This window comes from Panthera uncia (assembly GCF_023721935.1).
Source record: "Panthera uncia isolate 11264 chromosome B2 unlocalized genomic scaffold, Puncia_PCG_1.0 HiC_scaffold_25, whole genome shotgun sequence".
NCBI classification, from domain to species: Eukaryota; Metazoa; Chordata; class Mammalia; order Carnivora; family Felidae; genus Panthera; species Panthera uncia.
The window spans coordinates 3,466,356-3,492,100 of record NW_026057581.1 but is presented as its reverse complement, the minus strand read 5'-3'; the positions used below and the strand labels follow the sequence as shown (position 1 = coordinate 3,492,100).

The 25,745-nt window shown below is 41.7% G+C and overlaps 2 protein-coding genes across 4 annotated transcripts in view; one reads left to right on the top strand and one right to left on the bottom strand.

The window, feature by feature from the left end:
• LOC125939383 (histone H2B type 1-A) overlaps nt 1-25,745 on the top strand; it is a 373,771-nt gene that overhangs the window by 77,496 nt on the left and 270,530 nt on the right. The window lies entirely within an intron of this gene.
• The window catches only part of SLC17A1 (solute carrier family 17 member 1), a 34,831-nt gene that overhangs the window by 2,851 nt on the left and 6,235 nt on the right, over nt 1-25,745 (bottom strand). The window contains exons 5-12 of the mRNA XM_049611336.1: nt 20,895-21,128; nt 20,723-20,810; nt 20,281-20,367; nt 18,005-18,126; nt 17,724-17,885; nt 16,425-16,557; nt 16,187-16,334; nt 7,234-7,324 (exon numbers count right to left, since the gene is read on the bottom strand). Coding sequence (XP_049467293.1) covers nt 7,234-7,324; nt 16,187-16,334; nt 16,425-16,557; nt 17,724-17,885; nt 18,005-18,126; nt 20,281-20,367; nt 20,723-20,810; nt 20,895-21,128 — 1,065 coding nt within the window. The remainder of the gene's footprint in view (nt 1-7,233; nt 7,325-16,186; nt 16,335-16,424; nt 16,558-17,723; nt 17,886-18,004; nt 18,127-20,280; nt 20,368-20,722; nt 20,811-20,894; nt 21,129-25,745) is intronic.

Here is a 25,745-nt window from a genome sequence, read left to right as displayed (position 1 = left end):
GGAGTAGGCCTTGAGAAACTAAAAAAACATGTTTCCAGACTAGACATTAAATATATTTAATTATACTGATCTCTCTAATTTAAACATGCCACGCTTGGCAGCTCATTGGCAAAGTCAAGAAAAGGAGCGAGACCTACCCAGAAATTCAATGACAAATAATATAGTTTGCAGTGATTTGAAGTTAATACAATTCATTGTGATTTGGAATTGAAGTCCAGCATGGAAACTTGACTGTGCCTCTTTCTTTGTGTATTTTCACTGATACTGCTTCTAGGTGTGCAGTTTTCTTCATAGGGGACTTTGCACAAATTTCATTTTTCCCCCATAGGTATTTTGTGTATGGGTTGATAAATGCTGTTTAGATTTTTCCACAATATGCAAACTGACTTTGATTCTTTCTCCCCAGGGGGACACTCTGTTCTCTGTACATCATGTTATTTTGTTCTTCTGCATTTACATTGTATATACCTGTAACTTACTTTTCTTGAGCAACTGGGTTTGCTAGCATTTCACTGCAGGATAAGAGAGCAAACACGCGTTTGTTTTTCCTGATTTCAAAGGGTGCGCGGGTAATGAGACTAAGAGCTGTTATGGGTTGAGTATATGAGCGTCTGACACTTGCATGCATGATCGGATTCAGTAAACCCGTAAATCCCATGACGTTTCTATGTCATTTTGGCCATTTATAGCTGGAGACACCAAGAATTAGAGGGAAAATGTTTCTGGGTCACGTAGCTTAGAAGTAGCTGAATAAGATAGTTTTGCCAGAGAAATACACACTCTAAACAGCTAAGCGGCTGACCCTCAATTGTTTCCACTGTTATTGCCTAAAAGAAAACTTTTTTCCTGATAATAGAGCAATGCCATCTTTCTTTGGTTAATGTTTGCTTCATTCTTTTTTTATGCTGTCCCTACAACTTTCAATATTTCTATCTCTTTATTCTAGGCAGGTATCTTATATATAAATGGCCTAAGAATGGATTGAGTTTTTAATCCAGTCTTAAAACCTTTGTCCTTTAACCACAGAAGTTAGTGCGTCTATATTTATTGTGACCACTGGTGTATTTGCTACAATTTCTGTGTTTTCAATCTTTCCTATATACTAACCATATTCTTACTCATCCCCCCCCGACACACACACATATCATTTCTTCTTTCAAATCGAGGGGGTTTTGCCTTTTTTTTTTTCCACATCGCATTTTTCTCCTCTACCCTGGTTTGAAAGTTTCACATTCTGCCTATTTTTAATGGTTACCCATATACCAAAAAAAAAAAAAAATTGTAATATTAATCCCTATATTTAAAAAAATCAGAAGGACCAGGAGGAGGGGAAACAGGGAGTTGTTCAGTGAGGAAAAAGTTTCAGTCATGCAAGATAACAAAGTTCTAAAGATCTATTGTATGACAATGTACACATACTTAACAATACTCTTAATACTGTAACGTACACTTAAAAATTAAGAGGACAAATTTCTGTGTCTTTTACTACAATAAATTTTTTTTAAAAAAGTCAGAGAAGAATCCTATAGCCTCTGAATAAAAACTGATTCATTAAAAAAAATTAACTCTTTAGTTTCTCATCAGTGTCTCCCAGATTATTTTTTCTTATACTCTAGCTCTGTCTTGTTTTTCCTTATAACTGTACATGTTGTGTTATTAACAGTATTTTATAAAGTCAGTGTTTTTTAAAAATTATGTTTATGTTACTTTCCTTTTGAAAGAGAGAGAGGGAGAAAATGAGTGGGGGAGGGGCAGAGAGAGAGAGGGAGACACAGAATCCGAAGCAGACTCCAGGCTCTGAGCTGTCAGCACGGAGCCTGATGCAGGGCTCGAACCCACAACAGTGAGATCATGACCTGAGCTGAAGTCGGACAGTTAACCGATTGAGCCACCTAGGTGCCCTTATAAAGTCAGTATTTTAAAAAAATTTCTCCATTACCGTCTTGCATATTTTGGGGTGTATTCTAATTCCAAAACAATTCCTTTTGTTAGTAGTGTGAATGATGCCATATATATATAAAATGCCCACTAGGTAACGTTTCCGGTATTTATAAACGCTGCTATTTAAGTATGTTGATTTCGTTTTGAGCAAACTTCCTGAACTCCATTCTTACTTTCTTCCATTTTCTATTTTTTATTGCTCGTGTTGGTTTTCTGAAGCCTTATTTTATTCTTTCTGATTCTTAAATCTGTATTTTTCTTTCCTTTTAAAACAGTGTCTAGAAATTCCAGTCCAGTGTTAAAAAGTTGATAAGGAATGTAGGTATGAGCATCCTTTTCTCATTTCTCACCTTCAGGAGTATGCATCTTATTTTTTATTCAACTTTTTAATTTCCTTATTGTTTCTTTTATAAACTGTCAGCTGCCATCATCTACAAAGCTTTGTGAGGTTACGTTACTGATGAAACATCATCACTTAACATCATCTAATGCAAATAATTGCTTTCACCACCTTTTCCAAATGAAAATACCTGCTTTGAAACACTTTCAGTTCTTCTCTTTTTTTTTTTTTTTTTTTTTTAATGAAATGTCTAGCTTTATATTTTTGGGGGAATTTTTTTTTTTAATTTAAATTCCAGCAGTTAACATACAGTGCTATATTCCTTTCAGGAGTACGATACAGTGATTCAACACATCCATACGTTACCTGGTGAGAAGTCACCCCCACCCCGTGACCATCCGTGCGTTCTCCATAGTTGAGAATCTGTTTCTTGGCTTGCCTCTTTCCCTCTCTTTTTTCCCCTTTGCTCATTTGTTTTATTTCTTAAATTCCACATGTGAGTGAAGTCATATGGGATTTGTCTTTCTTTGACTGATTTCACATCGCGTAATACTCTCTATCTCTATCCACATCAGAAATGCATCTTAAATTTCTTCATCCGGTAAAAATAATCTATAGTATTTTGGCGTAAAAAATTTCCACATTGGGGCGCCTGGTGGCTCAGTCGGTTGAGCGTCCGACTTCGGCTTAGGTCAGGATCTCGCAGTTTGCGAGTTCGAGCCCCACGTTGGGCTCTGTGCTGACAGCTCAAAACCTGAAGCCTGCTTCGGATTCTGTGTCTCCCTCTCTCTCTGTCCCTTTCTTGCTCATGCTCTGTCTCTCTGTCTCACAAAAATGAATACACGTTAAAAAAAAAAGGTTGAAAAAAATTTCCACATTAAAGAAGTTCCTTTCTTTCCTTATTTTGCTAATCGGATGCAAAAACAAAACAAAACAAAAAAAAAAACCTCATACGAATTTTGGAATTTTATGTGCCAATTGAGATAATCCTAGAAGTTTTTTTTTCCTACGTTGATCTAATGCGATGAATTACACCGCTAAATACACTTACATTAAACTATCTTTGCTTTACTGAAATAAAATCCACTTGGTCATGAGGTATTGTTTTTTAATATACTCTTAGCTTTGGTTGACTAATAATTTCTTTAGGACTTTTGCATCTCTGTTCATGAGTTAAATAGGCCTAAATATTTCTTCCGTGGCTATCATCTGGTTCTGGAATCAAAATTATACAAGCCTTATAAGTGCTTTCAGAATTCTTTTTCTTAATTTCCGGCATCAGTAGTTGAGAATAGGAATAAGCTATCCAATATTAGGTAGCACACAGCTGGTAAGCCACCTTGGCCTGAGTTCAGGTTCAAGATGTTTGAATGCTACTTCAGGTTTTCCATTTTGATTGGTGCATCCGTGGTCTTTATCTTTCGTGAGCCAATTTGGGTAAATTATATATTTTTAGAAATGATTTTGTTCATCCAGGTTTCCCCACTTTTCAGCCTGGGGTTGTTCTGAATATTCTTGGCTTTTAATCTACATTGTCCCTGAAAACATTTCCCTTTTCTCATTGGGAAATGAGTATTTTATTTGAATCTTGTCTCTTGTATCCTGCTCCAGAAAGTTTATCTGATTAATCTTTTCACGTTACCAATTTTAAGTTTTATATATCTTCTCTACGGTTTTATTAACTGTAGAATTTACTTATTTGCCCCCTTATTAGTTTAGTCCTTATCTTTTGGGTTCGCTCTGTTGTTTTTCTCGCCCCCCTCCCCCCAAGTTCTGGAGTCGAATGCTCAGTTTATTTATTTTTGGTTGTTTTTCTGGTGTTTTCTTTTATAAATTAGGTGAAGTTGTAAATTACCCTTTATGCCCCATATACTTCCAAATGTACCAATTTCACCGTCATTCAGTTTAAGTATTACTTGATTCTTTTTTTGATGTTCTCTTAAACCCAATAATTATTTACTGTTATGTTGTTCAGTTTTATAAACGTACGTGATCTTCTTAGAAATCCTGTCGGTATTGATTTTGGGTGTTATCGCACTTTGGTTTTCTGTAGAATACTGGTCCTCTGGAATCTAATTTACCATCTTTTCTCAGTGGAAGAACTGAGTCAAATCACTGAGCTTGCCAATATAGGCGATTGACGATCTAAGACATTTCTTATTTTCGAAATATATGTGGCTTTTTCTACGTGGCTTTTCTCTTTCATTTCTGTCATAAATGAACTGTGATTGGAGGACACATTTTGTGTAATCACAGTCCTGTTTACAATTGCTAGGATTTACATAACGGCACAGTATGTGGTCAGATTTTGTTAACGTTCCGGGACACCTTGAAAGGAATGAGGATTCTGTGGTTGTTGAGTGGGGCATTACTCTGTACGTATCAGTTAGGCCAAGTGTGTCAATTGTGTTGCTCAACCAGAAAAATTATTGTGGCTGCAATAATTAACCTCCTGCTCTGCCCTTCTGGTCACCACAGATCTGATTGACTCACCTTAGCCCACACAGAACACATTAATCAAGGCCGAGCACTCGTTCGATCACTTCAGGACCCGATCAGAGGGCGTCCAAGTGCACAGCGAGAGGTAGCCCTCGGGATGCCCGCCTCACCTCCATAAACCAGCTGCTGCTGTCTGTCTCCCAATCTGGCTTCCAGAAAGGAAGGATTTATGACGGCTGTTGGATGGCCGTGCTACCACAGGATACGGCACGATGGAGCTTCCGGCCTTTTAAGTTGCCTTTACTAACAGAATTGGCCCAAATTACTCTCTCATTACTGGAATCAGAAGCCTCACCAATTCTCTTGTTATTGTTAGCTGCATTCAATCCGAAATTTTTTGTTTCATTTTTTATATTTTTGGTTACCAAAGGTTAGATTTGGTTCTTTGTCAGATGCTATGCTTCTTATTTATATTTTCGATCCTCTCTTTTGCTTCTTTAAATACATACATAGGGGCGCCTGGGTCAAGCGTCCGACTTCAGCTCAGGTCATGATCTCGCGGTTTGTGAGTTCGAGCCTCGAGTCGGGCTCTGTGCTGACAGCTCAGAGCCTGGAGCCTGCTTCGGGTTCTGTGCCTGCCTCTCTCTCTGCCCCTCCCCTGCTCGTGCTCTCTCTCTCTTTCGAAAATAAACATTTAAAAACATTTTTTAAATATATACATAGATTTCAAATACCTTTAAAGATATATTCCAAGTTTTTTTTATTCTCTCACATGACCCCCTTGTTTCTTCACGTGTCTGGTGATTTTTGGTTGATTGTGAAATCACATTCCCTAAACTTCCCTGCACGAGAAAATCCTGGAGTATGAATTTAGGGTGAGTTTCTCCGGAGAAATTTCACTAGTTTCTACCAGGCATCTGTGGCCTCCTCGAAATTTCAATTCTTGGCTTATGGCACTTGAAACCAGTCGAGTTTGAATCTGGGCCCCCAAACCTTGTGAAAATTGGTGTATTGATTCAGGTATTCAGAAGGTCTTTATTCTGTTTTTCCTTTCCCTCCGAGCAGGGGCTGAGACAGACCAGTTCCCCCACTGGACGGAGACAGCTTTGGCTGTCTCTGGAGCCACGTTTCCTCTGAGCCTTCGGAAACCAGCGGAGAAGTCAGCTCACCTGACAAGCTTTTGGAGGTGCACTCAGCACGTCTGAGCGAGGTAAACCCAAAAACAGACCGAGTGGGCTCTGTGCTGGGGCGGGGGGCAGCCTGGGCTCCTGGAGCTCTGCCTTTCCACGGAGGCCACTCTGTCATCAGGGAGTTTCCACGCGTATAGTGATTTCTCCTGCCTTCCCGATACCTTACGTACGTGGAGCGTGATGGTGGAGGGCTCCCCTCTTTGGGAAATCTGGCCATGGCAGATGCAGACCATCTCTCCTTGGCCCGGGTCATCAGGACCACGTAGAGGAATTGCCTGGATCCTGCTACACCACAGCTCATGGGCTTTCCCCCAAAGACACCAAGTTTGTATATGACCTTCACGGGGCTAGCGGTGTGAAGGGGCAGTCCTTTGTGATTACAGTTTTATGCCGGCATGTCTGTCCCAACTTTTTTTTTTTTTTTTTTTTGAGTGATTTTGGGATGTTATCTCTTGTTCCTGGTTTGTCCATCACAGCTGAAGAGGAAGGTCACCCAGGGGCGGCCCGTGGCTTCAGCAGGCGTTTATGTCCCTAGGATCAAGCTCTTCCTTCGTGTTCGATCTCTGAAAATTTCTCTTGCGTCTTTTTCAAGATCAGGTCGGCACGTAGAATGATTGTTTAAGCTTGATAGGGCATTTTAGTGTTCTTAAGAGAAGGGTTTCAGGTAACCCTGCCCACAACACTTGTAGGAACACAAGTCAGCCTTTCTAGAAGTGTTTCTTCTGGTCTTTCATTCTAATTTGCTCCTGATTTTCAGTTCCTTTTCTAGCAAAACTGTATCTTGTTACTTATATCACCATTCACCCAGCCAAATTCCTGTTTTGATCAGGCCACACACCCATTATTAAAAATCACAGAGGTCCTGGGCACGTGGCTGGCTCAGTCGGTTAAGAGTCAGACTTTGGCTCAGCTCATGATCTCAAGGTCTTGTGGGTTTGAGCCCCGCATCCAGCTCTGCATTGAGAGCTCAGAGCCTGGAGCAGGCTTTGGATTCTGGGTCTCCCTCTCTCTCTGCCCCTCCCCACTTGTGTGTGCTCTCTCTCTCTCAAATATTTTTTTTTTTTTAAATCACAGAGGTCCAATTCTGTCCCCCTGACCAACGACGAAAATGTTCCCAGCACAACTAATTGACATCCAGTGAGAAAGAAATTGTATTATCTCTAGGTTTGGAGGGATGCCTGATCTCACCAGGTTTGATGTGACAGAATATCTCATTACTCACCTCTGGCAGATGTCACCTCTACAATTGTTTGTATATACATTACCTTCTTTCTGTACAATTAATATGAGAAAGGTAACCGCCCATGTCTGAATGCTCCTTACCTCATTCAGGATCATTCCACACAGAATGGAAGAAATTAGTCCTCCTATCATTCCAATTACATTTGTAACTCCCTTAAGAAATCCGTAATAACTGTGCAAAAAAGAACGACAGAACACAGACGTAAAGTCGTATAAACACTACAGGAAAAGCCAGCCTAATGAAATGAGGTTTAAGAGAGCTAACTGTTTATTTCTTGAATTTTTCATTCCTCCTCCTCAAATTCCATTAAAATGTCAAAAAAGTATGCCGATATAATTAACTTTCCGGTTACAGCACAAAGTCAGAAAAGTTGGCTTTTTAAGAGATTGAGAAAATGAGACCATAGTAGAGTGACAGCCAGCAGGATTAGGAAATCTGTAAATACAGTTGAGAAATTCGGAAAGTGATGTTTATTGGTAATAGAAACCGGTTTAGGGTTAATACAGAATGGAAGGACTCTATTCACCTGGCCTGTTGCCACAGTCCCAGATCCTGGCCCCAGCGACTGCTCCAGTCCTCAGACAAGGAGGGCAGAAGCTAGTTTCCAAACAATAGTGCTTGGCCAGTCCTGGGTACCCAGACCCAGCTCTGCAGCAAGTGAACTACAAAATCAGGGAAGCCACAGAGAATGATCAATACACTAGGGCTCAAATCCATCAAGCCACAGAGCACAAGGAAGTGCCTTTCAGAGAGCGGAATCAGTGTCTTACCGAGAAATGAGTTCTCTCCAGGATGGGGAGTCTTTGCCTTTCCTGCCTAACAGCTTTCACCATTAGAGGTTCTGTGTGTTCTTCCTTTTTCTGAGAGTGAGGGTTTTCTGTTTGTTTTGTTCTGTCCATTTGATTTTGTGTCCCTGGGTCTATTTTATTCCTCCTCTGCCTTCACATGTGGGAGGCTGTGTGTAGTTGGTCTGTTAGTTTCTGTGTCTTAAGAGAGGCATCACCTAGGGACCCAGAGTCCCTGCAAGCAGCTATAGGCAGTCACTGGGTGCAAATTTGATTTGCTTTTTCGGGGGAGCTAGAGGGTGTGTCCTAATGTGTAAAGAAGAACATTTATGATCGTGAGCAGCCACAGGTGCAGATCGGGGCAGAGACCTCCAACTGTCCCCGGAAGGTAGAGTTCCCTTTTTCATTTTAGCGGTAGGACCCCTAAGGTCTTTGTGGGAATTGGGCCACTGAGGACTTTTGTGGGCCTTTGTCACATTTGCCTTCATGAGCCCCTCTCCCCATAACGATATTAAAAATTATATTTTATGACTGTGTGTGTGTGTGTTGAAGAACTTTTCAGTGTCATCTAATTGTCAGATTTACTGACATGAAGTTGTCCATAATATTATTTCCTTTTTATATGCTGTGACTTACCATAATGCACACTTTGATGTTACTCATTTGACCGTTTTTCTCTTTATTTTTCTTAATCAGCTTCGTTATTTTATTAATTTTATTAATTCCCAAAGAACCAACCTGTGACATTGTCGATTTTATGTTATGACTTTTTCCCCCTAATCTTCATAATTTGGGGGGAGGGTTAAATTTGCTCCTTTTTTCCTGGCTACTTGAGATCAAAACATGATTATTGATTTGAAGACTTAACTGTCTTTCGATGTATATGTTTAAAGCTATACATGTCTCTCTGGGCATGATTTTAAAACCATCCCACATACTTTGAAATGTCCTATTTCATTATAATTTAGTGAAAGTATTTTCTAATTCCAACTGTGATTTCTTCTTTAAGACATTAATTTGAAAGCAATAGGTTATTTGTCATTTACTTTTGATGGCAACCTTAATTCACTGTGATCTAAGAATATACAGTAAAACCTTGGTATGTGAGCATAATTCATTCCGGAAACATCCTTGTAATCGAAAGCACGTGTATATCAGAGTGAATTTCAAGAACCGTTGGCTCAGTTGTGATCAGGTGACATTTGGCCTCATGTACAACTCGTATTGCAAGACGTCGCTCGTTTATCAAGTTAAAATTTATTAGAAACGTTTGCTTGTCCTGCAGAACACTCACAGGACAAGTTACTCTCAGTCCAAGGTGTTACTCTTCTGAATGATTTCAATCGTTTTAAATTAATTGCAGCTTGCTTTATGATCCGGCATATTGTCAGTTTCAGTAACCGTTTTGTAGGCAACTGAAAATAATTGGGATCCTCTCCTCGTTGAGCACAGTGTCGTGTTCCATATTCGTCAGTTAGGTCAAGCCCGTCACATTTTGTTCTTGTCATTCTAGTTGTCCACGTCCTTACTAACTTCGTGTCTCCCTCATATTTTGTACAAGCTGTTCAAAGAGGTTATGAAAATTTCTCCCTCCGTGGTACGTTTGTCTAGCTCTTTGAGCCCTCTCCGTTCGTACTGAATATAAATTAAGGCTGTATTCTTGGATTCAGAGGTATAATTCTGATATTTTTCTCTTCACCATTGTGAACTAACACTTTATTTCTAGTAGTGTTCCACTTTTTCCGATACTAGCATAGTTGTTTCAATCTTCTTTTGGTTAATATTTGCGTGGGATACCTCTCTATAGCCTTTAATTGCATCCGTGCTATGTCCTCATGTTTATTGCATGTTTTATTTGTAGCAGGCTACAGTGTCCTTTATCATTGAGCTGGACAGTCTTGATACTCACTTGGAATATTTCATCCATATTGGTCTAATACAATAACTGATATACTTATGACTGTCTTTATCTGTTCACTATTTTCTTTTTGACCTCTGCTTTCACATTCCACTTTTTCTTTCTTCTAGATTCATCGGTTTTATTTTTTCCGTCTATGACAGTATTTCACTGTTGTTTTCAAGCACTGAAGATATTATAGCATGTCCTTTTCACTTTAGTATGAATTATACTTTTACTCTTTTCTCTACAACACCAGAAGCTTAGAACATTTTTAAGATTTTAATATTTTAACATTTCTGTGCATCTCCCTCTTTGCATTGTTGCATCCTGTATTTTAATTCCTTAATGCAGTTTGGTTTGATGTGCGTTTCAACTCACAAGGTATTCTCTACTGTTTTGCAAATCAGTGGTCTCTATAATTACACACATATTTACCCCCTTATCGCTCCTGAGTCGTCCTAGCACAATCAGGTTTCAATGGGGATAATTTCTTTTTACCTGAAAATTTTCTTTCGGTATCTCTTTTAGTGAACGTCCACTGGTGACAATTTCTCTGTCTGAAAACATTTTTATTTTGCTTTGACTTTCAAAGAGTGTTTTCACTAGGTATAAAATTCTAGGCTGACATTTATTTCTTTTAGCACTTTATAGAGCTCATCTCATTACCTCTGGATTTCATGGTTTCTGTTGAAACCAGAGGTCAGGCTTAATATTGTGCTACTTGAAAGTAACATGCCTTTTCTCTCTAGTTCCTTTTAAGATTTTTTTTCTTTGTCTTTGGTTTTTGGCATTCTTAATGTGTATATTATAATTTACATGTCACATGGTTGAAATTCACAGAGCTTTGTGCATGTGTGGTTTACCATCTTTCATTACTTTAATATTATTTGGGGCTGTTTTCTCATAAAATATGGCTTATGTCCCATTTTATTTCTCCTTTCCTTCTGAGACTCAAGTACAGATTTGTTAGCCTTTTTACTTCATTCCACATTTCCGTTTATTCACTTTTTTTTTTTTCCTGTATATTTCAGTTTGGATATTTCCTATGATACACCTTTCTATATACCAATCCTGTCTTCTCTTTGTGGCTAATCTGTCATTAAACCTATCTATTGGGGCGCCTGGGTAGCTCAGTCCGTTGGGCGGCCAACTACAGTTCAGGTCATGATCTCGCAGTCTGTGAGTTCAAGCCCCACATTGGGCTCTGTCCTGAGAGCTCAGAGCCTGGAGCCTGCTTCCGATTCTGTGTCTCCCTCTCTCTGCCCCTTCCCTGCTTGCTCTCTGCCTCTCTCTGCCTCCCAGAAATAATAAAAAAAACAATAAAAAATTAAAAAAAAACCCTATTAAGATTTTAATTGCAGACATTTTATTCTTCAGCTCTCAAACTTCCATTTGATTGTTTGTATAGATTCCATTGCTGGTCAAATTCTTTATGTTTTCATCTCTTTTCTTCAGCTTTCCCCCCTGGTTTCTTGGTATATTCATCACAGCTATTGCAAAGTTCTTCTCACCTGATAACTTTAATATCTCTATCAGTGGTAGGACTATTTCTGATGCATTTATGGTTACTGATCACATGGCCCTATCCCTTGTCATGCCTAGTAATTTTTTATTAAATGCTGGACATTGTGAATAAGAGCTGTAGGGACTCCAAGAATATGTCATACTTTTCAAGAAAAGATTCACTGTTCTCTGTACTAGATTTGGAGAGGAGGGAATAGATCACTAATCTAATTAGGGAATGAACTAAGATGAGGCTAGGTTCCACTGTTGGCAAGAGTCAGTTTACCTCTAGAACCCCCCTAGGTATTGCACTCCGTGTTGTTACATGGAGAGTTCAGTATATTTGGCCGGGGCCCTCCAGGCTTTGGTAGATCTTGTCTCCTTTGTACAGATAGTATAGGAAATTCTGCCATTTGCCCGGTCGAACTTCAGAATTCAACAAATATCTCAAGGAGAGAAAGTGACTTTATGCTCAAATTCTCTTAATTTCCAATGTTGTCGCTCCAGCCCGTGCACCTGGAAGCTTGGCTAATCTCTCTATTCAGAGAAGCAGCCTCCTCCCAGGTCCAAACCTGGATTATTAGCCATTTTACAATTGGCACATGACCCCAAGAAAAAAGTGGCAGGAACTGTCCGCTCACCTCAGAGGTGCTGTCCTCTTGTGTTTTTGGTCTTATTGGCCTCTGCTGCAGCCTGATGTCTTTTAATGACTGTTTTTGGTATGTCTTTTAAAGACTTTTTTTTTCAAGTAATCTCTACACCCTATATGGGGCTTGAACCTACAACCCCAAGATCAAGACAGGCGTCCCTACTTTTGGTACTTTATTTGGCCTTTTCAAAGGTTTCCCACCTGGAATGTCAGTCATCCACAGCTGCTCAATCCTGTGTGGAAGTTGAACAGTTTTCTCAAATTTTGCTTTGCAGCTGTACAATGTTGGGTGCATAGAAACTTAGAAACTTATATCTTCTAGTGAATTGAAATAATCATTAAAAATTCTTATTTCTAGTAATGCATCTTGACTTAAAGTCTGCTTTGGCTGATCTGTTTTCCTTGATTTTGCTTTTAACCTATTATATTTGGTTTTTGTTTTTATTTTAATCCAGATTAAGTTAATTTGGAACATATAGTCCTTTTATATTTTATGTTTTTTTTGATACATTTGACTTAAAATGATCATCATTCTTTATCCCACCAATTTTATGTTTCTTTTTAAACTTTACTTCTTTTTCATTGTTTTTTAAAAATATTTTCTTTACATCATTATTTTCTTCAGTAGTTACCCTAGAGATTAAAATACATATTCTTGACTTATTTTAGTCTAATATAAATGAATAGTCTTGCAAATTCCCATTAATTAAAACATCTTAGAACATGTATTCACATATTCATTTGTGCCTTTTTGTCTTTTGTGCTGTTCATTGTGGTGCATTTTAATTTACATATTTTTATACCCTAATGGTATTGTCTTTTGTGAATTCAATAATTATTAGATTTATTTTATTTTTTCCTCTCTCTCTCTCTTTCTTCATTCCATATTTCTATGCTTCATCTGTGATTATTTTTCTTCTGTCCAAAGAATTCCCATTTAATAAGTTTTCATTGGGTGTCTGTTGCTGGTGAATTCTCATAATTTGCCTGAAAATATTTTTATATTGCCTTAATTCTTGAAGGAATTGTTGCTGAAGATAGATTTCTAGTTAACCGTGATTTTAGTTTATTTAATTATTTTTTTTACCTATTTGAGATTCGTTTCTAGCTTTCATCGTTCCTGTTCATTCTTATTATTTCTTCTTTGAAAGCAACGTGGCTTTTGCACGTGGCTGTTTTTAAGAGAGCTCTGTTTCTCCCTCCCCACCTTTCTGGTTTTGGTAATCTTACTCTGACAAGTGTAGGAGCGGTTTTCTTTATATTTGTCCTGTTATCTCTTCGGTAACTAGGCCATCTTTGACGACTGCGTTCTCCTCCCAGATTCGGAAGTCTTTAGCATGTTGTTACCGGGGAAAGGATGTGACCTATTTGTACTAAGAGAGGTGATTTCATTCCACAGTTGAAGAAATAAACAGAATCTTCGGTGTCAAGATCCTGAATGCCTTGACAATTCCTCTGAAAACCATGACCTATCCATACGATGGAGCGGACGGTTCTTTTGATCTGAGAGTGGCAAGGGGAGAACGTGTGATGCTCTAATCCTCGTGCCATTCAGTCCTCAAACAGTAGCTTTTTGAGATGAGGAATGAAAACAAGCTGGAGGTTGCTGTAACGCAGGATAATCTTCTGGACAACCGTCTGCTCTAAATTTGCTCATTCCCCAGCTGCAACAGTCTGGGGTAAAAAGCATTTTGGAAATTTAAATAGCCACTGAAGTAGACTTTCAATTTTATCCGTTTTATATTTTGGCGTACTATGATTTAGTAGAGCCCAAATAATATTCCAATACCTGAACTACAGTTGAGACCCACACAGAGGGGGTGCACAATCCATCCAGTCAAAAATAATGAAAAGTGGGGGCTCCTGGGTGGCTCGGTCAGTTAAGCGTTGGACTTCGGCCCAGGTCATGATCTCACAGTTTGTGAGTTCGAGCCCCCGGTCGGGCTCTGTGCTGACAGCTCAAAGCTTGGAGCCTGCTTTGCATTCTGTGGCTCCCTCTCTCTCTGTCCTTCCCCTGCTTACTCTCTCTCTCTCTCTCTCTCTCTGTCTGTCTTTCAAAACTAAACAAACATTTTAAAAAATTATTTGAAAAATAATAATTAAAAGTAATTCAAATCTTTTTTGGAGCCTTCTTTTAAGAATGTCAAGGCAATGACAGTTTCTTCTTAACGCATCACAGAACATCTTTCTAATTCTCTGGGCTTTTCTACTCTTGGTACCCACCATAAGCAATAGCGGCCACTACATTCTTAGGTTCTCTGTCTCACTCAATCCTAGTTTCCAAACAGTACTCTCACAAAACCACGTGTGTGTTTCTGCTTCCTTCCAGAACTTTCTTCCCCACCACCTTTGTTCTACTCCAACCTATATAATCCCTGTACTACTCTTCAGTTCTAACAAAGACCAAATTTCCCCGAGAGGACAATTCGGAACTGTATCTGCTTAGAGAACTCTCTCTAATAGGCAAGAGAAGTATATGATTAGGAACATTCTGCTTTAAGTAAGTTTGGTCTCCATCCCATTAGTAAAAGGCGATTAAGCCCTACCCATTGATATGGTTGAGCTATAATGCACGTATGCCCTAAAGACCGAGGACGACCTAGCTTAAGAGACTGAGAATTGTTTCTAGTTTGTGTATTAGGATATTTATTCTCCCTGACTCTACAAAATTAGCTGGCCGACCTGGAGTTTGGGTCCATCGGGACAGTGCAACTCAGGCCAAGTGCTGTGTTACCCCAGCCCCTGCTGGTTGAGATATTTCAGGTCCTACTGAGCAGATGCTAGCAACTGGCACTGTTGAGGGAGTGACTACAGCTGGTCCACTTTGGAAGCAGACGTATGTAGGTATGCACCCTCCGTCCTTATCGCTGCGTGACTTAACATAAATTCCTTACCCTGCTCTTTTGTTTCCTCGCCCACACTCATGTGGACAACATGATCTCATTCACACTGCGGCATGATGGGCACATGAAAAATACTCAAGAAATGCTACTATTTGTAATTTCCTTTCTCCTTCTTTTCGGTTTTTTTTTTTTTTTATGTTTATTTGTTTTTGAGAGAGAGAGAGCACAAGTGGGAGAGGGGCAGAGAGAGGGAGACACAGAATCCGAAGCAGGCTCCAGGCTCTGAGCTGTCAGCACAGACCCCGATGTGGGGCTCGAACCCATGAACCGTGAGATCATGACCCGAGCCGAAATCGGACGCTTGACCGACTGAGCCACCCAGGCGCCCCTCCTTTCTCATCCTTGCCCTCAAAGTGCATAAGGCTCAGTTGACATGGTGCTTTCTATATCAAATAATCCTTACACGTTTTTATACAACTCCAGGTGATCAGAACACCTGTGGGCATTTTTAAGGAGGGCCTTGGAACTGAATGAAACTAATGGATACATGTCCTCATCACTCTGACGCTCACCTTGTGTAGATATGATGGACGAGGTTCTTTGTAAGAGTTGACAAGTGGATTATTTTTTGTTGATTTTGCATCTCTAGCCCCACGGCCCCTGCGTTACTAAACTTCAGAGAATCGTGTTCATAGTGGATCTAAGTTCCCCAGGGACTACTAGCCCCGCAAAGTACGATGTAGACAGCGCCCCCTGGAGCTGTGCAAATGGCAGAACTGCTGCCATCAGTCACACTTAGTGTATCTTCAACAAGGGCTGAACCGGGGACCCTGGGTGGCTTAATCAGTGACGTGTCTGACTTCAGCTCGGGTCATGATCTCACGGTTTGTGAGGTCAGGCCCCATGTCAGACTCTGTGCTGACAGCTTGGAGCCTGGAGCCTGCTTCTCTCTCTCTCTCTCTCTCTCAAAAATACATAAACATTAAAAAAAATTTTTAAATAAAAAATTTAAGTTAAACTAAATTCTCTTATTACCCCCATTTTGTAGATGTGAAGCAGGCACAGAGAAGGTAAGCAGGTTGCTTGAGCGGCGTATTCACGCTTTTATCGAAACCGAACCTTCCGACTTTAGAACCTGTGCTCTGAATCACTGGGCTACACTTCATACACATAAGAGTTGCACACATTAATATATCATTAGGCACATAATTATCACTTAGAGGAGATTTCTGAACTATACTGATGCTTCTTCAGGAAGCATTTTGGCCTGCCGGCCATGAACTTACAACACGGTGGAAATCTTAAAGCGCCCTTGAGAGCTTGAATACAAGAAAGAGATGTTTACCACCATACCTGGGAGCAATATCCAAGCCATTTATAAGTAGTCCGGCCATGCAAAAGCTTCCTGTGGAACCAGTAAGTATCAGGAAAACGATGGTGCTGGAGAAGCTGAAACTCAGGTGAATCAGGCACAGACCGAAGAAGGGAGGCAGGAAGAGTCCTGGGGAGCCGTCCAGACAACACAATCAGGGGCGTCCCGAAGATGGGGTGAAGTAACTCAAAGTGCTTGAATGTCCTGGCTGTTCCTTACCTAGTGTGCTGAAGAGCTTCCGGATGGTATTGAGGCGGAGAATATTCCTGGACAGGAAGAAGTCTGCAGCGTGACCTGCCAGGATACCAAAGCTCCAGGCAAACAAATAGGGGAGGGCTGACAGCAGCCCATTCTGAGAAAGAAATGTCATCGGAAGGATGAGTCCGGAAGCCAGAGCCATCCCTACACTGAAGTTCAATACTGAACATCTATATTGCCATAGGAGACACCATCAACATACAACCACAGAATTCTGACTTGGGGCCACACCACCCAAAAGAAAGAGGAAAATAGCCTTGAGGTCAGACATAGTTGTCACGGGGTGTCTTGGTCAGATGAGTATCCGACCCTTAATTTTGGCTCAGGTCACGATCCCAGGGTTGTGCAGTCGAGCCCCACATCGGGTTCTGCGCTGAGTGTGGATTGCTTGGGGTTCTCACTCTCCCTCTGCCCCTCTCCCCTCTCCCCTCCCCCTGCTCGCGCGCTCGCGCTCTCTCTCACTCCAGTAAATAAATAAATCAAAAACGGTTGTCACAGTATGTCTAGTTTTCTATTGGTAGTGTCACGGGAACTGAAAGTTCTGGATAACAGAGATGAAGACTACACTTGGGAATGGGGACAGCTGGCTCGGGGGAGAAAGAGTGATGACAACAATTACAAACATTTATCTGGTGCTTACTCTGGATCGCTGCTATTATTTCAACCCCTCCATGGACTCGTGGAGGGCAAAATTGAATCAGAAAGAGCTTAAATGACCTCACTGTCATGTTGGCCCCTAGGCTGGGTTCCTGGAGGTTCACTGCAGAATGCCACTTTGGGCATTCCATTTCTACGGGAGTCTTTTCTGGTTACCATGGCATCAGACATAAGGTTCCAGGCATCAGTGATTCTCCAAGTCAGACAAGCAATGAGAGTGCCCGTCGTTTCAAAGCAAGACCTGAGTCATGGGTTCTCAGCCCGGGACTCATTGCCTTGTTCCGAGAGATAGGATGGGTGTGACTGGGCACCGTGGAGGGGAGGATGAGTCCCTGTAGGGAACGATGGTGTTGAGCCTTGAGTACTGCAGTAGGGCAGTAATACAGTGAATGGCGGGGAAAGGCACTACGGGAACAGGACTGTGTTTTGCAGAGGCCAGACACGGTGCCTACACCTTTTGTTTCGGGAAATGGTGACAGAAAAAGTGGAAACAGTGAGTCTCCAGGTGCAGAGCATCAGCTAGACAGTGTAGAGAGGCCAAGAGCTAGGACTAGAGTCGTGAGAAGTTTCATAAAGTTAAAAGGAGAGGAAAGGTGTCCTTACCTCTTTTACATTCACATGAAGGTTGGAGTCGACAAACGTCGGGGTGTAGAAAAGCATGATGTTGTTTGTCCAGTGGAAAGCAAAAGAACCGAAAACAATGGCCCAGAGTGGGAGAGACTTAATCATAGCCTTGATCGGCAGAGACCGTGTTCTTGAGCTGCTCTGGGAAAAAACAGCAACAACAATGAAACGTTGACTGTCAGCCCATTAGGAGAAGCTGGAACGCGGTTTCTTTGGGCACAGAATCTGGGAGCTGCCACCGTGGAGCGTCCGTGTCCTACCTGCTGCTGGTTGAGGGATGACAAGATGTAGTTCTTCTCACTGACGCTTATACACGGGTGGGTCTTGGGGTCGTCATAGAACAGAAGGAACCAGAGAAGACTCACGCCACAGCCACAGGCGCCTCTCAAAGCAGAACAGGTTAGAATTGAAATTGCTTCTGTCCGTAGTAAGTGCCCTTCCCACCTTGACGTGTCTCGTCATCGGTCCGAGAACCTGAACCTCCTCTTTCTTCTTTGCGACTTTATAGCAAGGCTTGCATTTTGGGCAGTCCTCTCTGTATCCGAGGCTGCCTCTGCCTCCAGAATGAATTTTGTGGAAAGGGCGGCAAGCCCTCTGGCCCTCGAGCCTCTGTATCCCCCCACTCATGAGAGTGGATCTCCCTGCTCCTAGACAGACCCTCATCTCTAGATCCCCAATGTGTCCCACCGTGAGAAGACGGCACAGCCGAGACCTCAAAGGGCTTGACCATCACCTAGCTTTGGGAGCTTCAGTCTTGGCCATGCTCCTAAGATACAGCCCTGGCCTCAGGGATTATACAAGTCCTCCATGAGTTTGCCAAAGGATTTGTCGTTTTTGAGTGTTTTGTACTAATGACCCTTTAGAAATCCTGTTAGGACAGGGGGTGCAGTGCTTGTCAGTGAATCTTCCAGAAATGCATTCATTCATTCGAAAAGTAGTGATGAAATGCTCATTCTGTACCAGTCACTATTCTAGGCGCTGGGGGTACGGCAGTGGATAGACCAGACAGATATTTCTGTCTTTGTGGAGTTTATTTTCTAGTGGATGAGAAGGAGAGCATGAAAAGTAAGTAGGTAAAAGGTGTTAAATGTCAGTGGTAAGAACTGTGGAGAGAAGTTGCGGGGGAGGAGGTGAGGGGTGTCAGGCTCCGTGGAGGCTGGGATGTGGATGTGGGGCCAGGCAGAGGGAGCAGAGAGTGCCAGAGCCCTAGGTTATGAGGCCAGTGTGACTGGAGAGGAAGCAAGGGCTGGGGCGAGGCGGTGGGGGGTGGGAGGGTCCTGGTGGCTCCGTCGGTTGAGCGTCCGACTTCGGCTCAGGTCATGATCTCGCGGTTCGGGAGTTCGAGCCCTGCGTCAGGCTCTGTGCTGATGGCTCGGAGCCTGAAGCCTGCTTCCGATTCTGTGTCTCCCCCTCTCTCTGCCCCCGCCTTGCTCGCGCTCTGCCTCTGTCTCTCTCAAAAACAAATAAGCATTAACAAAAAAAAATTTTTTTAAAGCGTATTGACAACATACAACTCCCACCTCACTCCGTGGCCTGAGGACCTAATCCCAAGGTGACACGTAAGTGGAGAGAAGCCCCCTAAGACATGGGGAATACGTACATTTCTGTGTGACAGTTTAGCCCTCAGAAAAGTCCTGTGGTACTGTCAGGGAATATTGATGTGCAGAAAGGTCAGCTTGCTCGCTCCGAGACGCGTGGTTAGTAAGCGGTCACCGACACTTAGCATGAATCACGTTTTTAGGGAGGGAATACGGTCCTAGAGGAGGAGCCTGGGGCAGAGCTTTGAAGAAAGCCAGGAGTTCGTGGCAAGGAGAAGAGGAAAAGTCTGCAGAAGACTGAGCAGGAATGGCCAGAAGAATGAAGTCTGGTCAGGGGGTCAGGCAGACCCTCCCCCCCCGCCGCTGCCCCCGGTATTGTTGGATGTGATTGAGAGTTCAGGTTCAGGACCGAAGAACCTCCACTTGATTTGTGGGCATGGAGGCTTGGCCAGCTCTAACATTTGTGAGGCCCGGGGCAAGACACAGGAACATTTAAAAGTCGCAAATAAAGCTACTGATTTGTACTACACTGGAATATAATATGTCTTCTCGTCCAGTGTTGACCCCGCTAACTTCAGAATGGCCTGGAGAGAGACTTCTGCTTTCTGATCCGGCACGTAAGGAACTTGGAAGAGTCATCCTTCCCATCCTCGTGACCAGAAAAGTGTTTAGCAGACTAAAAATCAACAAGTCGTCTTCGATCCCGCAGAGAGTTGAGGTCATAGGGCAAGCTGTGGCTCCCCCAAATTGGAGAGACGGACAGGTGGACACAGAGAGTGGCGGCTCCCCGGAAGAGAGGACTGGAAGCGTAAAACTGCACGGAACCAGTACCAGGGCAGGAAGAAATTAATGAAGGCTGACCTCTTACCCTCCATGAGATTCATGATTTTTAAAGCCATTAACTTTCTATAAATTATTACGTTATAGTCAGGTTGGTGTTTTTTTTTGAATTTTTTCAGTTCTGAATAATGACTGGGATTTTACAGAAAGAGACTCACCAAAAATATAGAAGACCACGGGCCAGCCCAGGGATTGGCAGATGAATCCAGTCACAAGCAGAACAATGAAGGGCCCCAGCAGAACCCCTAATCAGAAAGCACAAAGAGCGCCCCTAAGGAGCAGACATCTGAACCTAGAGATTATGTAGCGTCAGGGTAGCAATGAACGATTTCCGGTGAAATACATTTGTAGAGCAAAACACTGGGCAGAAGAAATGAATAAAATATTTGCTTTCCCCCCCGCCTCTCCCTTTTTCTGTTGTTTGAGATAAAGAAGCCTCTCCTTTCTAGACAGTTTCCGCATCTTTAAGGGGGGGCTGCCGGAACAGATGATTCCCAAAGCCCCGGACAGTTCAAAACACACGTCTTTTACAGCTCTGGGAAGAACACGGCACAGTGAGGGAGCAGTGACACTCACACCTTCGAGGCCCTAGGTCGTTACCTGATAGACTCAGGGAGGTGAGTCGGCCTCGTTCCAAGGGTGGAGCCCACTTGACCCATATTGCGTGCTGAGCTATTAATGCTGACCCCTGAAATCAGAAGGATTAGGACATCTGATCTCTGATGCTTCCTGTGAATTTCAGCCCTGTTCACTTGTTGCGTTATCTTAGTACCTGGGAAACTCCCTGGGCCGCCCGACATGCGATGATCCAAGCTTCTCCACCTTCAGCGGCCATCGGCAGAATCAGGCTAAACAGGGAGCTGAGGAATAGTGCCGAGCCGATCATTTTCTTGATGGAGTATTTTTCAGACAAGTATCCAACAGGAATTTGGATGATGAGTATGCCATAGAAGATGGAACTGAAGATGATGCCCTGGGTTTTAGGACTCCAGTTATACACGGGGTTCTGGGGGGAAAAAGAGAGAGAGAGAGAGAGAGAGTCGCATGGAGCCACTCTGCATCCTGGCGAGTTACTGTGATAGTCAGGGATGCGGGGACCCTGGTCTGCAGGCTTCCTTGGCGTCAAGGAGCTCCCCTCTGCTTCATTCTCCATCACGGGACCTTTGCTGCTCCTTTATAACATCATTTCCTGTGGGTGCTGACATTTCACACCGGTATCTTCAAGGCTAATGGCGAGTCCTTGCACCGTCTCTACCCCAGTACGGTGTAGACGTTTAATACTTACTCCTGGAACATTGCTACTCTGCGTGTCAAGTCTTCTGTGGAATACTACACTTGCCGCCATCATTAATTGCCTGTTGCCTTCTGTCTTCCTCCGACGACTCCGTTAAGTTACCCTCGTTCCCCAGACAGACATTTCCCCACATACGTACTACTCCCAGAGACAGAAACAGTGATCGATCAAAACGTGAAGAGAAGGTATCAGGCCGAACCGTGAAAATCATTGGATGAGACAGTGAAGGAAGAGGGCCAATTCTCTTTTGGTGCTTGGTTCTCTCCTTTTCTAAAATGTTCTGTCTCGTGTTTCCAAAATCCTCCCCTGAGATCTGTCAACTCACTTGTATTCCACGCTCTACTGCCTGAGCACAGCCTCCTGTCACCGGGCCACCTCTGCTCTGAGCTCCTGTGTCTACTGTTGCCCGTAAATATAATTGCCTCCCTAGTTTTTAGCTGCATTTTGTAATTTCAGGTTACAACTCAGATCTGCTCTGTGGAAACAATTTTCTGGTGAGTTTTCATCTTTCGGATGTGTTTGGAAAATACATGCTGTATTTTCTCTCTCTCTCTCTCTCTCTCTCCCTCCCTCTCTCTCTCTCTCTCTCTCTCTCTCTCTCTCTCTCTCTTCCATCTGGTTCCTTTGTATGGCCGCGAAGAGAATTCCTTTTGTGTGACTCCGATGTGAAGGACATCAGTTTCCCTGGATCTTCTAAAGAGGCTCTTTTTTTACGTGTGTGGTCCCTGCGAATACCCATTTCTCTAGAATATGGGGTTCTCAATATTTAAACCAAAGCAATGGAATACTACAAATGTTTCAGGATATCATTCAAGGAAAAATTGGATAAAAAGATTTTAACAGATTTCTGAGGGACAAACGATGCAATAAACTGCACACTTAATCTTTGACATAAAATGTACAACTTGACACGTGTAATTACGTGCACGCTCACAAAACCGTCACCACAGTCAAGGAAATGTACGTGTTCCTCACCTCCAAAAGTTTCCTTACTTCTTTTTGTAATTCCTCTTTCCTGCTGTTCTCCCACCACTGACCTTCTCTGCCTGTCACTACGTCATCGTTTTTATTTTCTGGAGGTTTTCTGTAAATTCGCCATACTTATTTTGAGTTTCATCCATTTATTTTTAGCATTCATTTATGATTAGTGCTAAGCAGTACCCTGTTTTAGGACTGTACTATAGTGTGTGCATTCATTCATCTGTTGAACCTTTTTATTGTTTCCAGTTTGGGGCTGTTACAAATAAAGTGACTGTGAGCATTTACGTACAAGTCTCTGTACGGACATGTGTGTTCATTTCTCTTCAGTAAATACCTGGCATGGAATGGGGGGATCATACAGCAGGTCACTGAAGTGATTGTACCATTTTACGTCCTCCCCAGCGATGTCAGAGGCTTCGGTGTGTAGTCATAAACCTTTATGGATTTAATTTGCTTGTCCCTAATGACTGATGATGTGGGACATCTTTTTGTGAGTATTTGCCATCCTTCCCTGTATCTTCCTTGGCGAAAAGACTGTTTACATTTTCCCCATTTTTTTATTGGGCTTTTGTTTCATTTTTATCGAGTTTTGATAGAATTCCTTTATTAGACAGGATTTGCAAACATTTGTCTCTGTCTCAGGTCTCTTTATTCTCTCAACAGCTCTTTGGAATGGAATGGAATGGAGTCCAATTTTATGTATTTTCTTTTGTGGATCAGGAAAAAAATCAGGAGTTTATATCTGTGTGAGTTGGTTTCTGAACTCTCTATTTTATTTCATTGACTGTTTTTTGTGAGCTATACCACACTGTTTTGATTACTATAACTTTATGACAAGCCTTAAAATCAAGTAAGTGGTATTCGTCCTACAAATACTGACTTTTCAACAAACATCCAAAGACAATTCACAAATGGTGGTAGAACAATTGTATATCTGTATGTAAAAAAAGAATCTTCAACCCACCATACATAAAAATTAAGTCTAAATGAATCATATGTTTAAATGTAAAGCCTGAAATTATACAACTTCTAGAAGAAGACATAGCAAGAAGAGTGTTTTTTTGCCTCGGGCTATGCAAAAATTTCTTAGGTAGAAAAACGAAAGCATTACCCACAAAAGAAATTTTAATAGAAGTTCTTTCTGCAGAAGGAAATGAAATCACTCAGGAACATGGATCCGTATTAAAAAAGGAAGTGCATCCGAAAAGAATAAATGAAGGGATAAAATGTTTTATTTTGGAGGTCCCTGCGTGGCTCAGTCAGTTGAGGGTCCCGACTCCTCATTTTGGCTCAGGTCATGATCCCGGGGTTGTGGGATTGAGTCCCGCCCTGCATCGGGCTCTGTGCTGAGTGTGGAGCCTGCTTAGAATTCTCTCTCTCTCCCTCTGCCTCTCTCTCTCTCTCTCTCTCTCTCTCTCAAAGTAAATAAATAAAAAGAATATTTCACTTTGAATTATTCTAAAAGATAACTACTTGTTTAAAGCAGTAATGTAATCATGTATTTATAATGTGGATACTGAAATGAATAACAGCACTTTCCCAAGAGACGGGAGAGCAAAATTAGGAATAATGTGTTATAAAGTACCTGCAATGCACATGAAGCAGTTTGGTATTATTTGCCGGTGGGTTTAAATTTTTTTTTAACATTTATTTATTACTGAGAGACAGAGAGAGACAGAGCATGAGCGGGGGCAGGGGGCAGAGAGAGGGGGCAGACACAGAATCCAAAGCAGGCTCCAGGCTCTGAGCTGTCGGCACGGAGCCCGACGCGGGGCTCGAACTCCCAGACTGTGAGATCGTGACCTGAGCTGAAGTCAGACGCTTAACCGATGGAGCCTCCCAGACACCCCGATTTGATGGTGGATTTAGATGATTAAAAAATGTATGTTGTAAATGCTGGGGCAACTACTAAATCAGGTGTCTTTTGGGGGTTGCCTGGGTGGCTCAGTTGGTTAAGCATCTGACTCTTCATTTTGACTCAGGTCATGACCTCACACACAGTTCAAGAGTTTGAGCCCCGTGTCAGGCTCTCACTGACATTCTAGAGCCTGCTTGGGATTCTCTCTCTTCCTCTGTCTCTGGCCCTCCCCTGCTCGCTCTCGCTCAAAATAAATAAATAAAAAATGAAATAAAACAGGTGTTTTTTAAAGTCTAAATGATACATGAAAAGAAGAAACAAAACTGAATCACTTAAATAATTAAACCCAGAGAAGGCAAAAAAGAGAATTCAAAAAAAGGAAACAGAGAAGAGATGTAACAAATAGAAAACAGTTACCAATTTTATATTTGTCTCTTTCTCCTTTCAGTTCTAACAGTTTTCACCTTCTGTATTTTGCTGCTCTGTTGTTAGGGACATGCATGTTCAGGATTATTGTATCTTTTTGGAGACTTGACTCCTTTATCATTAGGTAATACCCCTTTATCTCTGATAATCTTCCTTGCTATAAATTCTGCTTTGTCTGAAATTAATATGGCTACTTAGGTTTTCTTTTGATTAGTGTTTTCGTGGCTGCATCACATTTTCTTTATCCCTTTACTTTTAATCTATCTGAGTCTTTGTATTTAAGAAGAGTTTCTTGTAGATTCCATGTCTAATGACCTTATTTCTTATCCATATCTGATCATTTCTGTCTTTTAACTGATATGTATGGGCCATTCATATTTAAAATGATTATTGATATGGTTGGATTAAAACCTACTTTTTTTTTTTTTTTTTTAACATTTCTTGTATGGCCGGCCTGTTGGCAATAAATTACCTCAGTTTTTATTTGCCTGAAATAGTCTTCATTCTTTCACTTTGGGGGTAATTTCATTGGATATAGAATTCCATTTTGGCAGATTCTTTTTCTTTCAACACTGCAAAGATGTTTTCCCCTTCTCTTCTTGTTTGAATGGTTTCTGATAAGTCTTCTAAATTCGTCTCCTTGTTCTTCTGTCGGTAAGATACTTTTCTCTCTGGCTTCATTCAGGATGTTCTCTGTGTCCTGGTTTTCTGCAACTTAAATATGTCCAGTCGGTTTTTCTTGTTGTTAATTATTTGCCTTTTTGGTATTTATCCTGTTTGGTGTTCTCTGAGCTTCTTGGACTTGTGATTCGGTGCCTGCCGGTAACTTTGGAAAGTTCTCCGCCATGAGTTTGTCAAGTATTACTTCTTGGGATTCTTTCTCTCTAACCCCTCTCCCACTCAGGTGTACTCTCTCCCTCTCTCTCAAAATTAATAAATAATATCATATATTGAAAAAAAATTAATAAATAATAAAAACATTAAAAAAAACCAAATGTTACTTTTGCCACTCTCTCTTTTCTTTCTTTCTTTCTTTCTTTCTTTCTTTCTTTCTTTCTTTCTTT